The sequence below is a fragment of the Notolabrus celidotus genome, chromosome 19 (genome assembly GCF_009762535.1).
Source record: "Notolabrus celidotus isolate fNotCel1 chromosome 19, fNotCel1.pri, whole genome shotgun sequence".
Lineage (NCBI taxonomy): Eukaryota > Metazoa > Chordata > Actinopteri > Labriformes > Labridae > Notolabrus > Notolabrus celidotus.
Genome location: NC_048290.1, coordinates 13971821 through 13994026, shown reverse-complemented (window position 1 = coordinate 13994026; position 22206 = coordinate 13971821). Strand labels below are relative to the sequence as shown.

General features: G+C 41.8%; 1 protein-coding gene across 1 annotated transcript in view; it reads left to right on the top strand.

Moving 5' to 3' along the window:
* whrna (whirlin a) overlaps positions 1-22206 on the top strand; it is a 177329-nt gene that overhangs the window by 149649 nt on the left and 5474 nt on the right. The window contains 10 exon segments of the mRNA XM_034710311.1: positions 6131-6343; positions 7797-8018; positions 12553-12627; positions 15303-15489; positions 15492-15703; positions 15705-15837; positions 15840-15884; positions 16518-16616; positions 16619-16683; positions 19268-19390. Coding sequence (XP_034566202.1) covers positions 6131-6343; positions 7797-8018; positions 12553-12627; positions 15303-15489; positions 15492-15703; positions 15705-15837; positions 15840-15884; positions 16518-16616; positions 16619-16683; positions 19268-19390 — 1374 coding nt within the window.

The window sequence follows — 22206 nt, the reverse complement described above, 5'->3', positions numbered from 1 at the left end:
ATGCAGTGTTATAACAATAATATAAAATTAAAATAATGACAGAGTTTACGAATAAGTAAACTAAAGAGAAGTGAGACAAGGTCCCACCATCAGCCATACATTTGGAAAAAAAATACATAAATAAACAAATAAAAACAGAAGAGGGGAGGAGTGAAAGGATATTGTTTTTAATTTTGACAAGCTAACAATAAAAACAAACTTTGTCTCAGTGGCATTACATCTGAAGGTTTCTAAAGCTAATACTAACGTATCCAAACGTAACTACAGTCTTTGCTTGGAATGAGAGACGACAGAAGCTGGAGGTACCTTTTTTTATGACCTCACATCACTTGGAAAAAGAAGAAAATGGACCATAGCACAGAAATGTAAGTTTGCCAAGTTAAAACAGATGCGAAACATGCACCAGCATGGTTGTCTGTATGAGACACCAAAGGCAGGCGGTTACAAAGATTAGTTAACTAATCATGCGTTGCAAAGGACATACAGTCCCATTAGTGTACACCACATTAAATATAAAGTTAAATTGGTCCGAATCGGTTACCAATCTTAACGTTAGAGATTTAATTGCGCTGGCACCCTGGATCGATTGAACTGCAATACAAACGATGGGCGGGGTGTCAAAATTGTGACGATGTTGGCTGAGGTCCAGCTGTATCATATCTGTGCATTACACTCAGTATGACCTTTTACCTTTCACAAGAGTAATGTTAGCTTAGGTGGCAGGTAAGGCCATATTGGTTAGCTCAAAACGACAACATCCAAGACCCGCTAAGCGATTTACAGTCTGCACCTCATAAATCAAGTCATGTGGACAACATGAAAGAAGGAAAACTCAAAACGTCTGCCTGTCTGTAGGCTTTGTAGAAAAGCTTTTAGGTGCATTAACTGAAAACCTATTCACCCAAATATGACCACAAATGTGTGAACATACAAGAAAGGGGTCCCATTTTTTTAATGATTGAACTGAAGAAGATCTAGGGTGTATTAATGAATATTTTTGTGACATGGCAGTCATTGTTGGAGCTCTCTTTTATGAGTTGATAATCTATTCTGGTTGCCCTGCAGCGACATATCACTAAAATGACGATGGCACTTTCCTCAAAGCACGCTGTAAATCAGCCAGTCTTCTGAGAGCATCAGATTATTGCCTGAAATATGCTGATCTCTTCCTATTCGGTGTCTAATAATGATATTTAATGCATGAAAGAATTCAGCCGATGTGGCTCCTCTCTGAGCAAACACACAGATAGATTTTTGAGCACAGAGGGTTTAGAGAAAGTGTTTCAGTGATAAGGCAGCTCTATCTTTCCCCTCATTCAGTTGAATAGCTATAATATAAATTGTGATAAGAGCCAGGTTGGTTTCACTTCTCGGTGACGTGTTCGGAATTACATCGAGGCTGCTTTGAGCATCTTTATTGAGAGACAGACAATATCTAACTCTAAAGTTTAAATGCACCTATTTAAGGGTTTCTGTTATCATATACTGACTCTTATTTCTCTCTGATGGAGAGGTGTTTAAATCAGAGCCCAGTCACCTCAGGCAGTAAAGGTATCTGTCATGTTCTTTGCAAAGTGATGTGTTTATTTGCATTATCATAACTTCCTGGCTTTGCAGAGCTCCTCTTACAATATACAGACATTAAATGTCTGAATCATGATGGAGCAGAGAGAGATCATTTATTGGTTGTTTCTTCGTGTGTGATATTACAACATGACAGAGGTACACATGTTCTCTCTGTAGACCGGGGCTCTTAATAACGAGGTCTGCCCTGAGAGGTCAGACGCAATCTGTGCTACCTCCATGAACAATTGATTTTTCTTCCGTTGGCGTGCCAATCTTTCCTCTCCTTCCTTTTCAGTAATTTTGCTCATCCTGTTCTGATTTAGACGATATTGGCAATCATATAGATTCCAAGGATGTGAGGAGTGAAGAAGAGATATTGAGTTAAGCAAGCAGTTATGTTTTTTTTTTTTTCCATCAAGGTAAAAAATCTGAAACACAAACACTAACCAGAAGCTTGTTGTTTTTACAAAGGATTTCTTGTCTGCTGAGATCAGTGATCAAAAGTGAAGTTAGCTTCGGGCGCCGGTGGCCTAGCGGTCTACGCGCCCCATGTATAGAGGCTATAGTCCTCATCGCAGAGGTCCCCGGTTCGACTCACGGCTGGTCGACCATTCACTGCATGTCTTCCCCCACTCTCTACTCCCCACATTTCCTGTCTGTCTTCAGCTGTTCTGTCAATAAAGGCGAAAAAAGCCCAAAAAGAAGAGATTTAAACAAAAAATATAGAATCCTCTTCATCGATAAATAAGTCCAAAACCTCCTCTATGTCTTTAGAGTCCGATAGCAGTCAATGTTCAAGCCTATAAGGCCAAGTCTGATTCATCATTGCTTGGGTTCAAGTTGAGTCATGAGTCCTAAAAATCATGACTCTAGTCAGACAAGTCCTGACTTGATTGCGACAACATAGACTCGAGTTCAGAACTTGGGGCACTTACAAAAGCATATGTGCTACATTGCAATCCAAAGAAAGCTTCTAGAGTGATGCAACATAACCAAATAGTTGATTTTACGATAAGCCCCGCCCCTGAAAGCCCCGCAAAGCGGTTGTCAAAGTGTAGGATTTCGGGGTGGCACCAGGTGTGACTAATCAGAATTCAAGGAGGGCTAGAGCCACCCCTAAACACTACTCTGGATGAAGCCCCTACTAAAAGGAGCATTTAGTTCATACACTGCTGTTTCTGTTTTCATCAAATGTGACTATCATCATTATTTTTGATTTCAGGAGACTTTTTTCTAGGAAAAGATCAATTCATACCAGTCGGGTTTCAATCCATGCCTGGATGATTTATTTTTAGAAACATGTTGAATAGGGCAGCATTAGCCATCCCATTTGTGTTTTTAGTACAAAAAGGTTTCTGATGAATATGTAGCCATGGTAAATCCATCAGCTCAGAAAGCCTGCTTTTTAAAGCCTTCACACAGAAGTCAGTAGGTTCAGAGCTATGTTGACAGGAAGTGAGGTACAGTTGAATACAGTTTGTTTTGACCCTGACAGACATAAAGTGCTTTTTTGTGTTTGAGAAGTCAATATTTGAGACTGATGGAGATGTTGTGCATAAAAACAAAGTAGCGTCATATCTATCAGAAGCATTCCTCTTGGTGCTCCGTCTCAACCTCCCTCCTTGCATCATTTAATGGAGTCGAGCTACCGCAGAGATAAGGTGTGCGACATTTCCAGGTCTTGACCCGGCCAGTTTTTGATCTGGCTTTATCTGATCTGCTCTTAATCGATTGGATGTGGATGCTTGTTGATGTGGTCACTGCGATAAAAGGCCAATCAGCTTATCTGCCGTGTAACAGACGCAGCCAGAGGATGACGTCATAAATGGAGCGGATCCAGCTGACAGATCAGAGTTACTGGATGCACATAAACTGTAAAATCATCCTCTCACAGTGAAGGCGCCCTCTCTCCTTTCACGGCACACCTTATTAGCCAGAGACTGCAGGTGTTCCACTCCAGTTGAGTGACGACCGATTCCATTAGCTCCCTCAAGCGCCAATCTGCCCTCTAATACGACAGCCAGAGCCTGACTGGCTGCTCACATGACTCATGTGGGCCTGTTGGTTCACTGAATGCTGCCCTTGAGTTAAGTAACCGGGGCGAGGATGATTCAGAGGAAATTTTTGTGGTAAGCATTGAGGTGTTTAAGATTCAGGCGGTGTAGCATCAGAGATCACCTTGGACATTAAACCTTTTTTAGCCCTGCTCAGACCAGGACAGCTGCTGAGCTTGATCTAGACAAAGGAGTGCAGGCAAGAAGTGCAGACCGAGCCTGAAGATGGAGGACAAAAAGAAGCATAGAAAAAGTTAGGATGACATGACACCTCCTCGAAAATGAGGCCAGAGCATTCAGAGCTTCCCCTTCCATCTGGCTACAGTATGGGTCATAAAGACTGCCTCCTCCATGCTAACAGATGGGACATGATTTATTTTGTAGTTACTTATTCTCTTGCTTTTTTAATTTCTGTGTTCACTTTTTGGAAAAGTTAGGGTTTCAGTTAGTTATTTGCTGATATAAAATAGGCTATAACGCTGCTATGATTGACAGCTCTGTTCATAAAAGTAGCAAAAGAAAACATTACGAGAACAAGGGATGTCAACAATTAATCGAGTATCAATTAATTGATTGTTAAGAACTCAAAACACACTTACTCAAACACATTTTCTGTTTCAATTTTCTATCACGTGGAACAAACATCATGTGGTCTCATATTACATTCAGCTATCAGGGAGGTGTTTTAAGTTTAAAGCATGTTTCAGAATCAGCTGACTAAAGGTGTTGTACACAGCAGAGACGCTCAGCTGGGGGCTGCAACTGAGTGACAGGTCTCCACAAACGCTTTTTTTCTCCGCCCCCAGCTGACACCTGACTGCATTCACATGCTTATTTTTCTCAATAAGAACGAGTAGCCTTCACTTTTATGACTGTGTGTCTGCAGAGATTATGAGCCTGGTCCTCACGTTGATATTCAGCGTAGGCTATTTGATATTTTGAACACCTCAATACGATCCGCAGATATTCAATACTGTCAGTTATATACATTGTGTCGTGAAGGAAAAAAACACATTTGGCATTGTTTTTGACATGGAAAACGTTTAGGTTTTTTTCAATGATAAATGATTGATAGTTGATCGTTAACATTTCGAAAGATCGATCACAGAAAATACTTGAAATGTACATCCCTAGTGAGAACCAACACAAGAGTCTTTGAGTTCTACATAACAGTGAGAGTGTGCTTCAAACCGGTACAGAAAGCCATTACCCAGGGGACTATGCCAGCCTGAGGCATCTTTGCAAATTTATTGGTGAGATAAAAGTGTGTTTTGGACGCCACTACCACAGCTCCACCAGCCAATCCCTACTGCACAGACTCTGACTCCACCCTCGGATCACGGCAGTGCCTGTCAATACTTTGATTCAGTTTTGGTTCAACAGTAGGAGATGCATCGTCCATCCATGCAGTCAATTGCAGGAAGGCACAGGACCTGTTTCTACCTCCTGTTCCCCTCTCACACAGACAAACACAGACCCTGAAGCTGTGACTTTGAAGTAGCTTCTTTAATTAAGGAGTTAATTAATGAAAATCTGCGTGCTGGCGAGCAGATAGCAGATAAAAGAAAAAGATCATGCAGAGAGGTAAAAAGGGCCGGTAAGGAGCTGAGAAGTGATGTTGACAGCTTGTGTGTTCCTGAGTGTCGCCCTGCTGATTGGCAGAGGAGCCAGCTGGTACCACACGGACAGAAATGAAAGCTGTATCTGAAAGAAAAAGCAACCTGCCACCCACATGTGTGAGCGCTACAGTTCTGCCCTGCTGTCTGCAAGCTGTGGAGTGAGCGCCACAAAGCTTTAATGATAATGGATTAGTGTAGGACAGCAGGAAGAAGGTAGAAGGGTGATAATTTATACATTTGGGATGAAAAGACTGATGGTTGGTTCAGGGTATGTGGGTGTAATTTATGTTCTGGTCTTTTTTCTGCCCTGATTGGTTCCCGGCCTTTGTCTCCTCTCTAACCTCCTCCTGCTCCTCAGTCACCTCAGGGTGTTGGCATTTATGCCCCCCCCTCTCTCTTTCCTGAGTATCCATCACTTTTTCCTACATCTATTCTCTTTCTCCTCCTTTATTTCTTCCACCTCTGCTCTTAGTTTTTCAGCTCCTGCCATGCTAATATCTACTTCTCCTCCTCTTCTATTCTCCATCGACTTTCTTCCACCCTCTCAATTTGTGTTACCATCCCCATTCTGACCCCCCTTTTACCATATATCTTGTTCTCATCTCTCCTGTCCCTTACAGTCCCTCCCCCTTATCAGTTTAACCCTTCTACTTAGGTGTTCTCCTCCTTTTATTTTTTCCTCTCTCATTCTCTTCTGCTCCATCTTTGTCTCATCCTTACCATTTCTCCTCAGCGACTGCTTTCGTTGCTATCCTCTTCCTGTCCCCAACTGTTTAACTTTCTTCCTGATGATCCCTTCTTTCCATAATAAAAAAGAAGAAATCAATTATAATAAAAAACTTATTAAAAATGTCATCTCCCTCTCTTGTCTTCCTCTCTTCTTTCTTCCAGTCCGGGTTCTATAAAGGCGTCGCAGGCTCGCAGGTGACCCTGTCCAGCCTGGTGAACCAGTCTCGGGCCATGCTGGACGAGCAGGCACGTCACCTGCTGACCGAGTCTGAGCGGCAGACGATGAGCTATTACGTGGAGGAGTACCGGAATGGACACATCGGCGTGGAGCAGCTTGTGGTGGCGTTGTTCGAGCTTCTCAACACACACGCAAAGGTGAGGAAGGAAAGACACAGAACAAAAGAGAATCAGTGTTTTGAATGCATAATTCCTGTACACTCACTGTGTGTGTCAGAGTGTGTGTGTGTGTGTGTTTTTGAATCGAAGTTTCCTGAGCCCCTCTCAGATTTATGCCAAGGTATTTTGCTGATGCTCCGTTTTTGTTTTCCCTTTCTCACCAGCTCTTAAAATTCTCTTGATTTTCTCACAGCCTGCAGAGGTTCACCTTGTAAAGAAACACAATAAATCAAAGGCCTGCTATTTCCATTTTTCCATGAACACTGCTATAACACACACCCACAGAAAGCATTTCCAGCGTTCTTGTATTATATATTTAAATGTAGTTAGAGCTACTGTACAGCTAACCTTCTTAAAAGTTTGTTTAGTGGTTTTAATTCTAATACTTAAAGCTGCAGTTGGTAGGATTGGGGTAAATTTGTGTATTTTCCTTTGCCTCCGTATTCAGCAATCTATAAAGTCCAATCGCTCTGTTCAGCTCTGACCAGTCAGAGCCACTCTCCTGATTGGTCCTCCTACATCGTCCTGATTGAGCGTGCACTACGATCTGTTTGTGGGCAGGTTTTAAAGGAGCAGAGAAGGGGGGGGGGGGGGGGGGGGGGGGGGGGTGTAGTGAGAGGGAAATCTGGTGTGGAGGGGTAGTGATTACATTCAAATTCTCTCCCTGAACTGATGTTTATTCTAAGACTACCTCACAGCAGCTTTAATGAAGTACTGCAAAATGCATTAAGAGAGAAACATGGGGGAAAACCAAGCAGCAACCTCTGACTGCGAGAATTGAAGCCAATGCAGAAGTGTTCAAAACTGCAGTTCATTGAGTGTCCACTAGGGTCTGGCTCCGGAAGTACCATAAACCACATACACACCAATTCAAAAGAAAGGATCTTTACAGCAGAAATAAACCTGTTTACAGTCTGGTACAAAAACTTTTAACATACATGATCAAACTTCACTCATTACTGCTAATCCAAACTGACTCTCTTGTTTTCCTTTAAAAAACAAGATTTGTTCTTTATGAAGTGTTTTTCTAATAATAAGTTCTGATAGGGGGTTCGTCTTATAATCAAGGTCGTCCTATATTTGGGTCAACACAGTAATTCTTCAAGCCAAAATTATTCAATGAATAAACATTGTCGGCAAAAATAGAAAGCTTCAGATAAATGAGAAAATTAGTTTAATTACCTCTGGTTTCTTAAGGTGTTATATCTCTACTGAATATCAGATAGAAAAAGGTTAAGTTTAATTTGTTAGTTTAAGCTGAGCTTCAGGCTATCATTAATTATAGGTGTACACATTTTTCCTCTTGTAAAATTCTCTTAACGCTCCTCTAACAACTTTTTTAGGTGGTAAAGAAACAGACTCTAAGACAATCAGCCACAAGGCTGATCATTTCCATATCTTTTACATCCTACCTTTGTCTCCTCTTCCTCAGTTCTCTCTGCTGTCGGAGGTGCGAGGCCTGGTCACCCCTCAGGACCTGGAGCATTTCGATGGTTTAGTGCTGAGACGGGAGATCCAGGCTTTAAAGGCGAGACAGGGTACAGGTGGAGCTGCGGCACACCAACCAGACTCTATGTCTATGGTGTCGTACCCGGACACTCTGACCTCGTCTTCAGCCAGCTTCATGACTAACACCACTCTGAGCTCTGCACGGGTAGGTTTAACACTTGGATAATTACCTTGTTGTACCATGTTTAATATAGATTAGATTTCTTTTTTATTAGTAGTTTGATCTTATTTAAAGTTATTTTGGACCATGTACATAACATAAAATGCTTAACAGTCAACTGTGGACCTGTTAGCTCTCTCTCCTAAGATTAATATTCCATGTGCGGCTCTTTTCTGCTGTTTATTTTCTGGCCTTCCTCTCTGCCTGTCTGTTTGGTTTGTGATCGGTCCCCTCTCTGTTTGGCTCCCTGCTCACTCTCGCTCTCTGTTGGCTGAGTGCATGTCCGTGTGTATGTGTGAGACTGGCCGAGGCAGAGAGGGGAGCACAATACATTTCAATGGATTATAACAGACTCTGCTGAGGCAAAGATCCTGCCACGGTGTGGACTTTGGTGGGCTCGACAATGACACATTTCAGTGCCTTCCTGTTGAGATAGAAATGTCTTTCACCTGATATCTTAAGGGTTGTGGTTTTCTTCCACCTCAATAATCTTCTCACTTCCACCTCACTCCAAAATCCCTCCCCTGTCCTTCCCCCTCTGTAGGAAAGGCTGCTCTGGCTGATAGATATGATGGAGGTAGGAATCACTGCTGAAAGTGATGGATGCTGTGAGCAGATTTATACCAGACACATTCACACGCACGCAAACATACACACACACACACACACACACACACACACACACACACACACACCACACACACACACACACACACACACACACACACACCACACACACACACACACACACACAAACAAACAAACACACACAGCTCTCATCTTGTGGTTTTTGCAGTGATTCTGTTTGCAGTGTTTTTCTTCTTTCTTTTTTTTAAATAATTTTTTCAACATTGAATTGTTTAGCTGTGGAGCTTTTAAAGAAAGTGAAGTGTTTCTCTACAGACTGAATGTTGTCACCTGATAGTGAACATTTTGACATAAGTAAAAACGCCTCCTTCTTTTTTGTGAGGACACAAAGAACATAGACTGAAAGTTACAAAGTTTAATTCAGAATATTTCGCTAAATATATTTTACAAAAATCTGTTTTGACTTTCTCAGAAAATTAATCTACATGCATTATTTTAATTATTATTTTTGCCTACATTTTTACAATAATGGGAAAATGTGCAATTTCAGATTACTTAAAAAAACAACATTTTTGTAGACATCTCTAACCCCTGTTAGTGTCTCACAACCTCTCAAGGGGTCCTGACCCTGACATTGGGAGCCCCTGACTTAAACAGTTAGGCCATATGTTTGTAACTACTAATAATGTGCCAGACTCATCCCAGGGATTAATTTGGTATGTTGTGTGATCAGGTTTTCAGGTCTTCTGCTGTTGAGATTTAATGACTGTTGTTTCGGGGTTTTGAGAGTCAAGTTTTTAACACAACCGGGTTCAGCATGCTGAATGAAATATATACAAAGTTTGCAGGGTTAAAATTCAGAATGATTGCATGTGTACCACAGTTAAAATAAAATAAACATATTTATTGATGGTACTTTTTACCAGTTGAGTATATTTTATGTTAAAAGAACTGTAGAAATCTCTTGGAAGAAACTTTTGCTTTGCTTCTCCTCTACATCAGAGCACTTTGAGTTAAGCTGTAGCTCTTTAGATCAGCTCCTGCTGTGATGAATTCTCACGGCTTACATCTGTATTTGATCAGGTTATAATAAGATTGGATGATACAGCTCAGCGGTTCCTCTCCCCTTCTGTTTATGTGTCCAAACACATTTTCAATTCACAGCAAAGCTCTCAGTTCTGTTCACTCTACATGCGCCAACCATTTAACACCTCATCCGTCTATATGTAATAGATGTGTCAGCAACCATATGTTTTCTTTTGAGTCAAGATACATTTATGATGCACAGATGACTACACACACACACAAAAACATACACACCTGTACAGAATCTCTGACAGCAGAGGTAAGCTGTTTGCAGATTTAAATACTTCTTCTCATTCAGATGCTTCAGATGCTTTCTCCTCCCTGAAGCATCTTTCACATGTATGACAGTGTGTGTGTGTGTGTGTGTGTGTGTGTGTGTGTGTGTGTGTGTGTGTGTGTGTGTGTGTGTGTGTGTGTGTGTGTGTGTGTGTGTGATCTGTATTCTCCCTGTGTGTCTCTGTTTGGACCCATGGGTGAATGCTACCACTGCTGTGTTAAGCAGATTAGAGAGCTGGGGTTGGTATGGGAGGATAACAACAACACTGGATTTCAGAATCACACTCTGTATATATTGTCTGGTATATAGGCAGTTGCATACCAAGGCACGTGCACACATACACACATACAAGCACACTCACACTATTAACAAGCAAACACATGTGCAATGTGGCAGTAGATACACTAACACACTTGCAGCCTTATTTGCTGGCCAAACACAGTTTTGGTTGCATATGATCCGACAAAACAAAACCTCAAAGTGTTGGTCTTCTAATATATTGTGTGCAAATATGTGTAGATGTAAATAACACTATAAAGTTGACATAGTCAAATCTGTGAAACCGAAACTACTTTAAAAACAAAAAAAACCTGAAGAAATACAGGATCTGAATGTGGTCTTTAAATGGCTCGTTTCCACCAAGCGGTCTGGTATGGATCAGTACAGTTTGATACGGGTCGGATCGGTAACGCCTGATCCTGTTTGCGTTTCCACAGCCAACCGTGCCCTACTTTGTGGACGGCGTGTAAGCTGAAAGCCGATAGCCGCGTCAGCTAGGTAATAGTGTGACGCCATGGCAGCTCGACACAGTGTACTCCGCTAATAAATTCAACAAAGAAGAAAAACGCAAGGAAAGACTGCACCTCCACGGTCAACCATGGAACGCTGTTTCTTGATGCCATTTTCCAAACAAAAAAAGTTATCTTTCCGAAGTCCACTGGAGATTTAAACATGGCGGGGTTATGTGTTGTTCGTTATTACCGCTGATGCACAGGAAGTGACGATTCTTTCGACCAATCAACAGACTGCAATGTTTCTAGCTCCACCTTCTTGGGTTGGATCAGTATGTCTGGCACCCCAACAGAAGGGTACCAAAAAGTGGGAGACGAACCGAACTGAACCGCTTGGTGGAAACGGGCCCATAGGTTACCAGGCAAAATTAGAGTTGAAAACTGCATCAAGATTTTTTTTTGTTGAGAAATTTTCCAATACCACTCTTTCCCTTCTGATACAAATCCTAGATACACTTATAATTGGTCAAAAAACACCCTGCTGACATTTACAAGCCTCGACTTACAAAAGCTCCTGTGAGGAGCTATTCACTTGTTTTTAAATAAACCAAAATCTTTATTGACTCCTCTGTATGAGCATACAAGACCATCATCATAAAGATGTATTCTTTAACAGAGTTATTTTGAGTGCTTGACGGCTGTTGTAGGTGTCAGACAATGGGATTTGACAGTACGCTGTCAAAACCAGTAGATATTTTGGGAGAGGGGTCGTGTGTCCATTGACTTCTGTTCCCTGTGGTACCAAACATCATATTTTAAGCATAATTGCACCGTAACACTGATAGTATCAGAAGGGAAACAACTCTGCTTTTGTCATGAGATGTCACTGGTGCAGGAAGAGTTGCACATAAACAAACTCCACCAGACAGGTTTTGTTTTATGCACCTAACCTCATTTTCTTCCTGACGCTCCACATCTGTCATAGTCGGCAGTATTTCAAGCCTTTGTTGTTGTGTTAAATCTCAGCGACCACTTCTTCTGCCAGTTCTATATTGTTCATTTTTTTACCATGTTGCATGAAATTTACATCACATCTTCACTTCGCTGAATGCAAATCCTCTCTGCAGAATTGCCTAATTTGACTCCGGGTAGACTGACATCCACATGAACAGACTCCCACACACACTCTGTGGATTGTAACTGTGGAGTAACACATCATACATCCACACAAACGCAGCGTGCTCCGGCTGCTTACAGTGAACAGCGGCGTCTCCGCATGTACAAAGTCGATTGACTCTTGTGATAGATAAATTGTCTGTAAGTGCTCCCCGTGCGGTAACGCTGGGTAATTAAGCTGAATTGATGGGGCTTTTGTTTTGGTTTAGTGGCAGAGTTAAATGAAGGGCAACGTTTCTCTGAACTCAGCTGCTCGGCTCTGAAATCGCTCACAGATCTGCAGCAAATTGCCTCCTCTTCACCAGGCTGGTGGGATTGAGCTGCCAAATCCTGCTTAGAACTGAGCTGATGGCCCTGTATCGATTTCACAGCATGTGTGTTTAGCTCGTAGACAGAGACATTATAGCTGTGTGAGTGTGCATGCCTATTTCGTTGCCTGTCTTTTATAGACAAGTGAACGATAATGGATATTGACGTCTTGCCTTTTTTTCCAGGAGACACTGAACATCCATCAAATCTAATTTTGCATTTGTTCTGCAAGAAAAACATCAGCTCACAGCACTCTCTTTGTTTTTCTGCCTTTTTCTCTTTCTCCTCTTTTTCTCTCTCACCTGTTCACCTCTCCTTCCTCCTTCCTCCTTTTCTCATCTGCCTTTCTTAGAATGACAGCGTGGCCGAAAGTAATGAAGGGGATCCTCCGGAGAGTCTGAACACGCTGCTGACCGACATCTCTCTGGTGAGCCTGACAGACAGGCAGGCGGGCGGGCACAGCTCCTGCTTTGGCCTGATAAAGATGGATGCAACACAGGGGAGAGGACAGGAGGGGTGTGAAGATACTGATAAAAAAAAGGAGGAGAGTGGAGATGGGGATAGGTGGAGATAGTGGAGACGTCATGCAGGCTTGCTATTGTAGCCTGAGATGGAGTTGAGTTTGTACTAAATAAGAGGGTGAAGATAAAATAGAGTTTAGAGAAAGTTCTCTTCATCTTGTCTCTGCTGAGACAAGGCTGGTCACTTTTTACCACTGTGCCGTTCTGCTCCTCGCTCTCCGTCTCTGTGTGGAGGAAGAGCCTAGGTGCACCTTTAATCTGTTTCCAAAGCAACCACAGATATCAGGAGGTCATGTTTGTTTATTCTGAGCTTCAGGAAATGTGCAGGAGGTCAAGGGGAAAGCTTTCAGTCTACCTGCCACTCAAACCATACCTTACTTTTCTGTTGCAAACTTTTTTTTTAGTTCATTTTATGTCTCGTTCCATCCACCGTGGGGCCACTCATGTCTCCGTGTTCATCCCACTGTTCAGTTTGTGTTTGAGATCTCTAACCTTCAAATACAGGATACCTGTGGAAGCTGAAGCGTGTTCAACCCGGTTTGGATTCATTGAACATCTTCAAGAAGGTGGTTTGGTTAAACTGGTGTCTGTCATGTAGAAGACATATAGACACTCTGGTTTAAAATGACCTTCTTCTGCATGTTTGAAAAGAGTCTGTTTATTTCTGCTCTCATATGGAGGGTATGCATGTGATGCTACTATTAGCTGAGATGACACCACCAGCCTTCCGTCCTCCTTTTAGGTATATAAAATCAACGCGATGGCATAAAGAAATAACTACACAGCTTTCTGATCACACTAACATAGCAATACAGAGGATCGTAAAAGTGTGTTACATGTTTCTGGACCACCTAAACTGTATAGTTTCATTTCCCACCCCTGCTAACATGTCCTGCTTTTTACACAAATGCACATACGAAGCTGAAACACACTCGCACACACACACGCTTATCTTTCCATGCTCCTGGTCCCTAAACAATAAATCCAAATGGCACAACGCCCACATGTCTGCTGGTTACACTTCGCTCTGATTCAGCTGTTATATGCCAATTTAAGCAGACACAGTCTACACATACTTTATCTGCATTTCCCAGATCAAAAAGCTGCCAAAACACACCGGGCCACGAGGTGCCATCTCATTTATGTTTGTAAACAACCAGGAAGTAGAGCATTACAGCATTGTGGCAGCAGCCATTAACCGGAGCTACAGCCCCCTTTAGCGGCGCATGGCTGAGCTACAGCTGGCCACATGTCAATGTCCACAGACCGCTGTGTCTCTGGTAAACTGTTGGGACCTCTCCTGAGTCCAACTGCCCTTCATTTTACCAGATAATGTCCTTTTTTTTCCTCTGCTGGTGGAAACCATGTTGAAGAGTTTTTACAGCCCACTCTGTCTGAGCATGCTCATCCTGTTTGTAGAGTGACATCAGTGCATACCCTCTGTAGGATTCAGAATCTGTGACTATAAGATTATTTGTACATACTGTTAATTATTTATCTGTATCTCCTTTAGATGTAATGTCTATATTTGTTCTGAAAAGGTTGTTTCACACAGATTACCACTAACATTGATTTGTCTAATGTCAGCCTGTTTGTGGTGCTCACAGCGTTTTCCTTTCAAAGGTCCGTCTGTTTAAAACCCAAACAGCACGCTGTGAGAGTTAGTATTCCCTCAGTAGGATGACGTTAGGGGGGAAATTATACCTAGAATAACCAAGGACAGGGTTGTTTACAGCGCCATCTCTCACAGCTGTGACTACCTGTCCCTGTTATAATCTGAGCTTTATGAGGGACTCCAACAAAACTTACAGGAATGGAGATAAATCAAGCAGACAAAGTTTGAATTTGGAACGCAAGCAGAAAGTAAACTGCTCATTATGTAGTCCAACACACACACACACACACACACACACACACACACACACAACAGCTCAAATTTGTATTATACCGTATTCAGCACGCACCTCAGACACATGAAACAATAGTTAAGTGAGTGTCACCAATGATTTTGTTTATGCTGCCTTCTCTAAACACGAAGCTGAACCAGATAAGGCAAAAATTGCACATGAACACCAACAAAGTAATATATAAAGTCATCAGCACAGAGACATATAGACCAAAGTGCTGTCAGCAGTCTGTGGCTGCTATAAACTCATGAGTTAGAAGTCCAAATCCCTGTCTCTATCCTGGATTAGACGAACCAGAGAGAGGGTCAAATATGTCGATAGGAGGCCCATTCAGGTCCATGAACAACACACAGTAATGCCCCCCTCTTCTTACAGTCAGTGTTTTTACTCTCTTCATGGGAGCTGAGCTTCTAAAGGCTTTCACATAACTTGAAGCCTGTATTGGCTGCACAAAAATAACGGACAGGTATCTCCAGACCTGGACAAATTAATTCAAAACTGCTGAAGATACTTCAGAGGCAAATGTGAGTTATGACGTGACCATGAAGATCTCTATTTGCAAACCTCAGGGCCATTGTTCAGGTGATCAGATGATGGTTACATGTTGAGTTGTGTTACATTGCTCTATAATTCACTGTCACACCCTCAAAGATCAATATATCCTCTCACTTCAGGACGACGTTCAGTCCACCCCAGCTGACCCTCCCCCCACCTTCAAGCCTCCACCCCCTCCAGGGGTGCAGAGGCGCCCGAGTAGACGAGATCAGCTCAACAAATGCCCCTCGTCCGAATCCTCCCACTCAGGCTTGTACTTCACAGCCCCGGCCTCTCACAACCACAGCAGGGAGCCAGGACGCACCCCGCCTCACCCTCACCGCACCACAAACAAGAGCATCCAAAGGACTCATCTCGAGACTACGCTGTGGTCAGAAAGAGAGACCCCCTGCTACCTTCAAAGAAAGACCACATAACTTCTGCTCAGTTGTCCAAGGTCATCCAGCACAGCATCGGCCCCTTCCCTAGAGTCCAGTCCCCCAACAGAGCCACCAAACCTGCTCCCCCGCCTCCTTCATCCACCTCCACCTCCACCTCCACTCCCTGCTCCTCCCCCTCCGCCCCCATGTCTGCCTTTTAAGCCACTGTCTATGTCCAAAGCGTCCTCTCCTGCCTCTAAACAGCAGTTTGTTACAGTGGAGGTCCACAGGCCAAACGCGAGCCCGACGTCAACGAGGTGCGACCACTGCCACAAGCTCGAGGTGAGGAACGTAGAAGTACAGAGCGCTGACCTGACAGTGTCACATTTTAGACATTTTATCCCTCCAGTTGAACCTATTAATGTTTGAAATGACTGATTAATTAAAAAACTTTGAAATGAACCTTTTAATTATCATGCAAAAAAAGAACAAACATTAAATCGTATAATTTGCACAATTATATAAGCAAATATTTTTTCCTTTATATGAGTTGAATGCAATATTATGTCCAGAAAGAGAAAGTTTATATTTGCTTAATTTCAGGATCTCTTCATGAAATACTTTCCCTTGAGTATTTAAAGACTCTCTGTTTGTATAACACATTACTCAGGATCTGTAATGAAGGTTTTTTTTTAAATATGTTATGGCTTTAAATATGAATTGACTTGGTCTTAAAGCACTTACATTTGCAACAACCCAAAACAATGTGTAATAAACTCCTTCACACAAAACAACACTGATCTCAAAAAGATTTCATCGTATACTAAATTGGACGATGAAATATATCTTAATACAAATCTGAGAACCTGCCTGGGTTATTCTGCAGAGCATGCTTCAGCTCAGCAACATTGAAGGGCTAATAACTGTGAAATAGTGTTGAGATTTCCATCATCACTTGTGTCTGTTTGCCCTCAGGTGGCGCCCTATCTCAGCTGTCAGACAGCGGGCAGACCCTCAGTGAGGACAGCGGGGTGGACATAGCTGAGTCAGGACACATCAGCAAAGACAGCAGCCCAATTCCTCACGGACACACCAACCAGCAGACACCCAGGGTGGCGGGGGGGACAACCCCTCCAAACCGGTGAGGGGTGGTTCAGAACAGCTGAAGAGAAACATGAATAGATTAGCGGATTGATTGCAAAACTCTGAGGAACACTAAATGTTTTTATTGTTGAAGGAAAATGTGCTGTTGTATTTCTATCTTTGTGAGGACCAGTTTGATAGCTGAGACGGTGAGGGTGTTTCATGTTATTTGAACATTCAGACTTTCTCTAAATTTGCTGAGTGTCGTGGTCAAATTGACCCCATCTGTAGCGGTTGATAGCCTAGCGTCTGTGCAGGTTCTCTGCATAGGAAGTGCAGAGCTAGATGGGATCTACTTTAATGTCCCGGTCACACCTTGACAATTTAGCCAGCGTTTTCCCAGACGTATCAAAATGCCTGTAAAACGCTGACGTACCCTGAATTATCCATGTTTCTTTCAATTTTAACATTTTGAACTTCATTGAATTCAACAACAGCAGCTTTATCATTGAACACCACTAGACTCCGACATGCTGGCTTCAGCTTCTGTTTCAGAGACTCTGCTGTTTGACACTAAGTGAGGGCTCCAAGGCTTCTCACACTCACACACACGCAGACACACAGCTCTACATGTGTGAACGTGTGTCAACCATCGCAGAACTTAACTACAACTTATGGCAGGCGTATGCCAGACGTATGATCCATATGCTGCATACGTCGAAAAATTATGTGCATGCACAAAATATTTCAACTTCCTCGCCGTGCTACGACGTATACCAGCGTGCCTCAGCGTGCTCTTAACTTATACAACACTTACCTTTAACTTATGCAAAGTATGCCAGCGTACTTGCCAATTGTTTTATACGCCAACATACGCTGGCTAAATCGTCAGGGTGTGACAGGGACAAAATGAATGCACTTACTACTCACAAGAAATGTTAAACATAAACAAAGACTTTGGTCTAGTACTGCTTTTTTTGTAAAGCATCTTGAAATTGCATTTATTGTGAGTTGGCATAAAATAAAGAAAGATTGATTGGTTGACTGAAATACCTCATACAACCACCTTTAAAAGAAGAGCTTTCTCTTCAAAGTGAGGACAATTTTAGAAATTCAAAATCTCTGAAAATGAAATATTTTAATTCTTATTTTTTTAGATGTTGACGGAATTGAAAAATGATTCAATATTTTGAAAGGGTGTACATTGTTTGTAAGATGAAGTTTTAAAAGTGAGGGCACTTCTGGGCCAGTGAAGATATTTTTTTGAAAGAGTGAAGGACATTTATGACAGTTCCTCCCTCCCTTAAGGGCTGTTTGTTTTGATACACTGAGTGTATTGAAATAATATGTGATTGAGGAAGATAATTCATAACATCACGGTCTGTCCTCACAAGAATAGAAGTACAAACGTGTGTGTGTGTGTGTGTGTGTGTTTGTGTTTGTGTGTGTGTGTGTGTGCGCGTGTGTGTATGCAATAGATAAAACATAGAGAGTAACAGGTTGATGAATTGATGTTTTACTAATCCTCCAACTGAATCAGTCCTAACCGTGATCTCTTCTCTCCTCCCTCTGTTTACTCACAGTGTGTCTTTGTTTCACTCATTTGTTTATCCGTCACTCATGTCATTCATTCAGCCACATGTGTCATCTTTTATCCCATCACTCATTGCACTGTAGCATAATGAAACCCTGAAATCGCTCTGTGGTTTTCTCTGATTGATGGAAGGAATAACAAGTAAGGATCTGAGCAGGCTGAATGTTTATGATGAAGAGGACGCTTTATTCACAGTCTGGTTAAGATTTGAATTATTTGCATGAAAATGAAAGGGCTGAGTTGACTTTGTGTCATAAAAAGCCTGATTTTTTTTATTGCGTAGGAAGAGAGATTTACTTTCTGTTTGTTCCTGAGTGTCAAATAAGCAAGTGGTGATAAGAGAAAAGTGATGTGCTCATAAAACAGCTCTAAATAAACTTAAAGAGGACATTTGTTTGAGCCTTGTTATAGTCTACCCATCCTGATGTCAATCACACTGCAGCTTCTCTGGTGTAGAATTATGGGTGGTTGTGAGGGATGATGCACAAGTGGTCCAGAATCAATGAGGACAATACTGCAAGCTACATATCATGTTTTATAGAAGTCTAAGTGAAGATGAGCTAACAAGTTAGTAAGTTATCCAGACTAGTGAAGCTCAGCTTCCTGGTAGCTAACCATAGTCTTAGTTTCTGTCCCATCTATGGCAAATACAATCTCATGTTCTCAGCAGGAGCAGGCAACTGTTTGCCACTTTGTTAAATCCACTCAAAATCACATGCTCAGCAACTAACGGGCAAAGTTAACAGCTAACCAACACATTGCTAAAGAGTCAGATGGGTAAGATCAATGGGGACCAACCTGAAGTTATGGAGTCATGTCTTTTTTACACATCCCAGAGAGCACTATTGAGTTTAGAGAAAACAAGGCTCCGCTTTGGGTGAGCAAATGCAGAATAGTGTATTTAGAATGCAGTATATGCATAGTGGCACAAAGGGGGCAGCAGACAAAGGGAGGCTGTGCAATGTGGGAATATATTCAAGTCCATAAATATGCATTAAAAAAATGCTCTTATATATTCACTTGTGTTCCTGTTGCTCTTTTACTTCAGCCGGGCCTGTTGGAGCCCACGTCCACACTAGTGAGGGTCGCAAAGAGCGCCAGCACCCTGGGGATTGCCATTGAAGGTGGGGCCAACACTCGCCAACCGCTGCCACGAATTGTCACCATACAGGTGAGTCAGAAAAAAGCAAAATAATGTTTCAAATAAAAGCTTTTTAATATTTTTTTATGACACCTTTAAAACAAGAGTTTACAAAGTGCTTTGACAAACAAGCAAACCACAAAAAGGACAAAAGGAACAAAGGAACAGCAAGACAACACAAAGGTTTGGTCAGTAAAACCAAGAAGACAAAAGATGTTAAAATGTCATAAAAAGGGCAGAAACAGAGAAAAAAGGGTTAAAACAACAGAAAGCACTAAATCAAATAGGAAGATATAAAAAATACAAAGAAATGAAAACAATAAAAGGAAAAGAAGCAATATAAAAAGAAATAAAGGACACAATAAAATAAAAGCAATATAAAGGAATAATAAGAAATCAAATACAATCATAAAGACCATAGAAAGAGACAACGCCATGTAAAAGTAAGACAATAAAAGAGAGCTTTAAGAGGTGATTTCAAAGATGTTACTGACTCTGCAAGCTCATATCTCAACAGGACACTTATCCCAAAAATAAAATCAGAAACAAAAAAGAGAATTGGCATTGGACTCAACTTTCTGCAGTATGTTTATCTTAACATCAGAATCTGTATTGGCTCTGAATTGGCTCCTTCAATGACTTTAATCCTGATACTATTTACCTATATCTATTTTTGTACATCCTTTGTGTCTTCACTGATTCTATGCAGTTTTATCTCACGCCAAACTTCCAGGTGTGATTTATGTCCCATTAGGCTTTATATGGATTCACACCGCAGATGAACTCACACTGAGATTATTGCAAATTTTTTCCTCGTCATGGCTCTCATACAGATTATTACCACATTTATGGCCGTCATGAAAAGGCTTGCCTGCCTGGAGATGCTGGCGATTCACTGCCATTACTTTTATGTATGAGCAGTTGATACAATGTTGATGTGAAGGAATAAAAGGCAGAACCAGCTGCAGCACCCGGGGAGATTATGTAAGCCGCACCTCTTATGTGAATTGCAAACGGTAAAGAGTTACACTTGTAACCTGGAGAAATTCCTTCTTGGAGACCAGGAGTATATCTCATTTTATCTCATTCCAGTTACAGATTTTGTATTTGCAGCATGTCTGCGGGAAAGTACTGAAGATTCAGCCTCCTGGCAATGCAGACTAGAATTCAAATATTGACAGCTTAGCTTGAAATGACTGGTAAGTCATGCCTGAAGAAAACTCCTGCAGCGGCTAGGTGTGCATTAATCTGTCTATCATGGCACTTTGCCAGTCAACAGAGCCTCACATTAGCTCAGGACTATCTGTGGGACTAATCATTTCCTAACCACAGACACCAGGGATTTACAATTTAGAGACCAGAGCGGCAGGTAGCTCCAGACTACAGTCCTTACTCTTTTCAGAGCCTTCTCTCTGCCTCCCACTCCACAGAGGTGGTGATTGAAATAAAAAAGGGTTGGTGATTGCGAGGGGAGGGATGAAAGGATTGGAAATCAGCCCATTCAAAATCAAAGAGTGCACTGAATGAATCGACGGCCAGTGTGAGTGGAGGTTGCAAAAAAAAATTGAATAATGTTGATAGGTAGAAGAGGAGGGATGAGGAAGATTTGTACAGATGCAGAATTACAGATCTGGTGTTGTGGGTGGATGCAATAATTGGGTATTTAGTAGCTGTGTCAGTTATGGGAAAATCTTTGTTGGTAAGGCTGCATGGGGGCAAATTTAAAAATAAATTCTATGTTTCATTCCTGAGCTGCTAAAACTGTGAAACACCCTCTAAATTATGGGATGTTAGGTTCTTGCCCTTACTGATGGTTCAGTTTTTGTCTCCTGAAGTGAGAACACAGTTTCCTTAATTTCATATCAGAGCTGCTTCTTTGTTGCACTTTTGTTCCTTGGCTGTTTCTTAACTCATTCAATTTCAAATAACAAAGCACGTACTTTTGAAAGAAGAAATAACATCTTTTTTTTTTTTAGATAAGATGGAAAACATTGTCTCTATGAAAGTTTTTGTTGTGTTACTTGAATGGACTTTTTATCAAAGGAGCTCTGGTAGTTTTGTTGTTATATAGCCTTTTGTAGCTCAGCTTTTTGGACAGAGAAAATCAATTCAAGAGATAACCAGCTCAAGTTCCTCACAACAAGACAGAGAAACATTCCCTGTTTGTTGATATATTGTTAACACTGTAGCTTTGCATATATTTTATGATATTTCCATACTATTCTGGGAGTCACTAGACTTCACCTCAGCTCAGGGTTGTGGGTGACAAAAGCACACAGAGTGAGAAAAGTAATTCCCTCTACTGAAATGCTTCATCCTTAGCCAATATCTCTAAGTGCAGAGGACTGAGAGACTTATAAAAGTAAGAGTGCAGGTGATTTCCATGGACTGTCGCAGAGAGACGAGCGCTCTCTCCCTGTGGCGTTGGTTTTAAGGGGCGCAGACACGAGGAGGTCGAGTGCAGCTTCCTGAAAACAAGGTTTCAGTTCATTTTATGAGCTCATTTGAACGAGTTAAACGGAATTAAAACCATTCAGCCAAGCAGACTGAAATTTTAATCACGTTGCAATTATTGCCCGGCCATGAATAACCCCTCTACATGTTTAAAATCTCCCAGTTTTAATGTGAAATGTGGTTTGCTGAGGATCAAACCTAATCGATCACAGGCAGGACAAAGCCAGGAGATACATGACACCATTGCTACATCCCTGAACAATAACACGGTGTCGCTGCACAGATATTCAGAAACATTAATAACATGGTAGCCTGGAGGTCAGTGGTTGCAGACATGGGAGCAGATTTTCCGCTTGTTCAGTTTTGTGGGAAAGCGAGCTGTGAAAACTTTG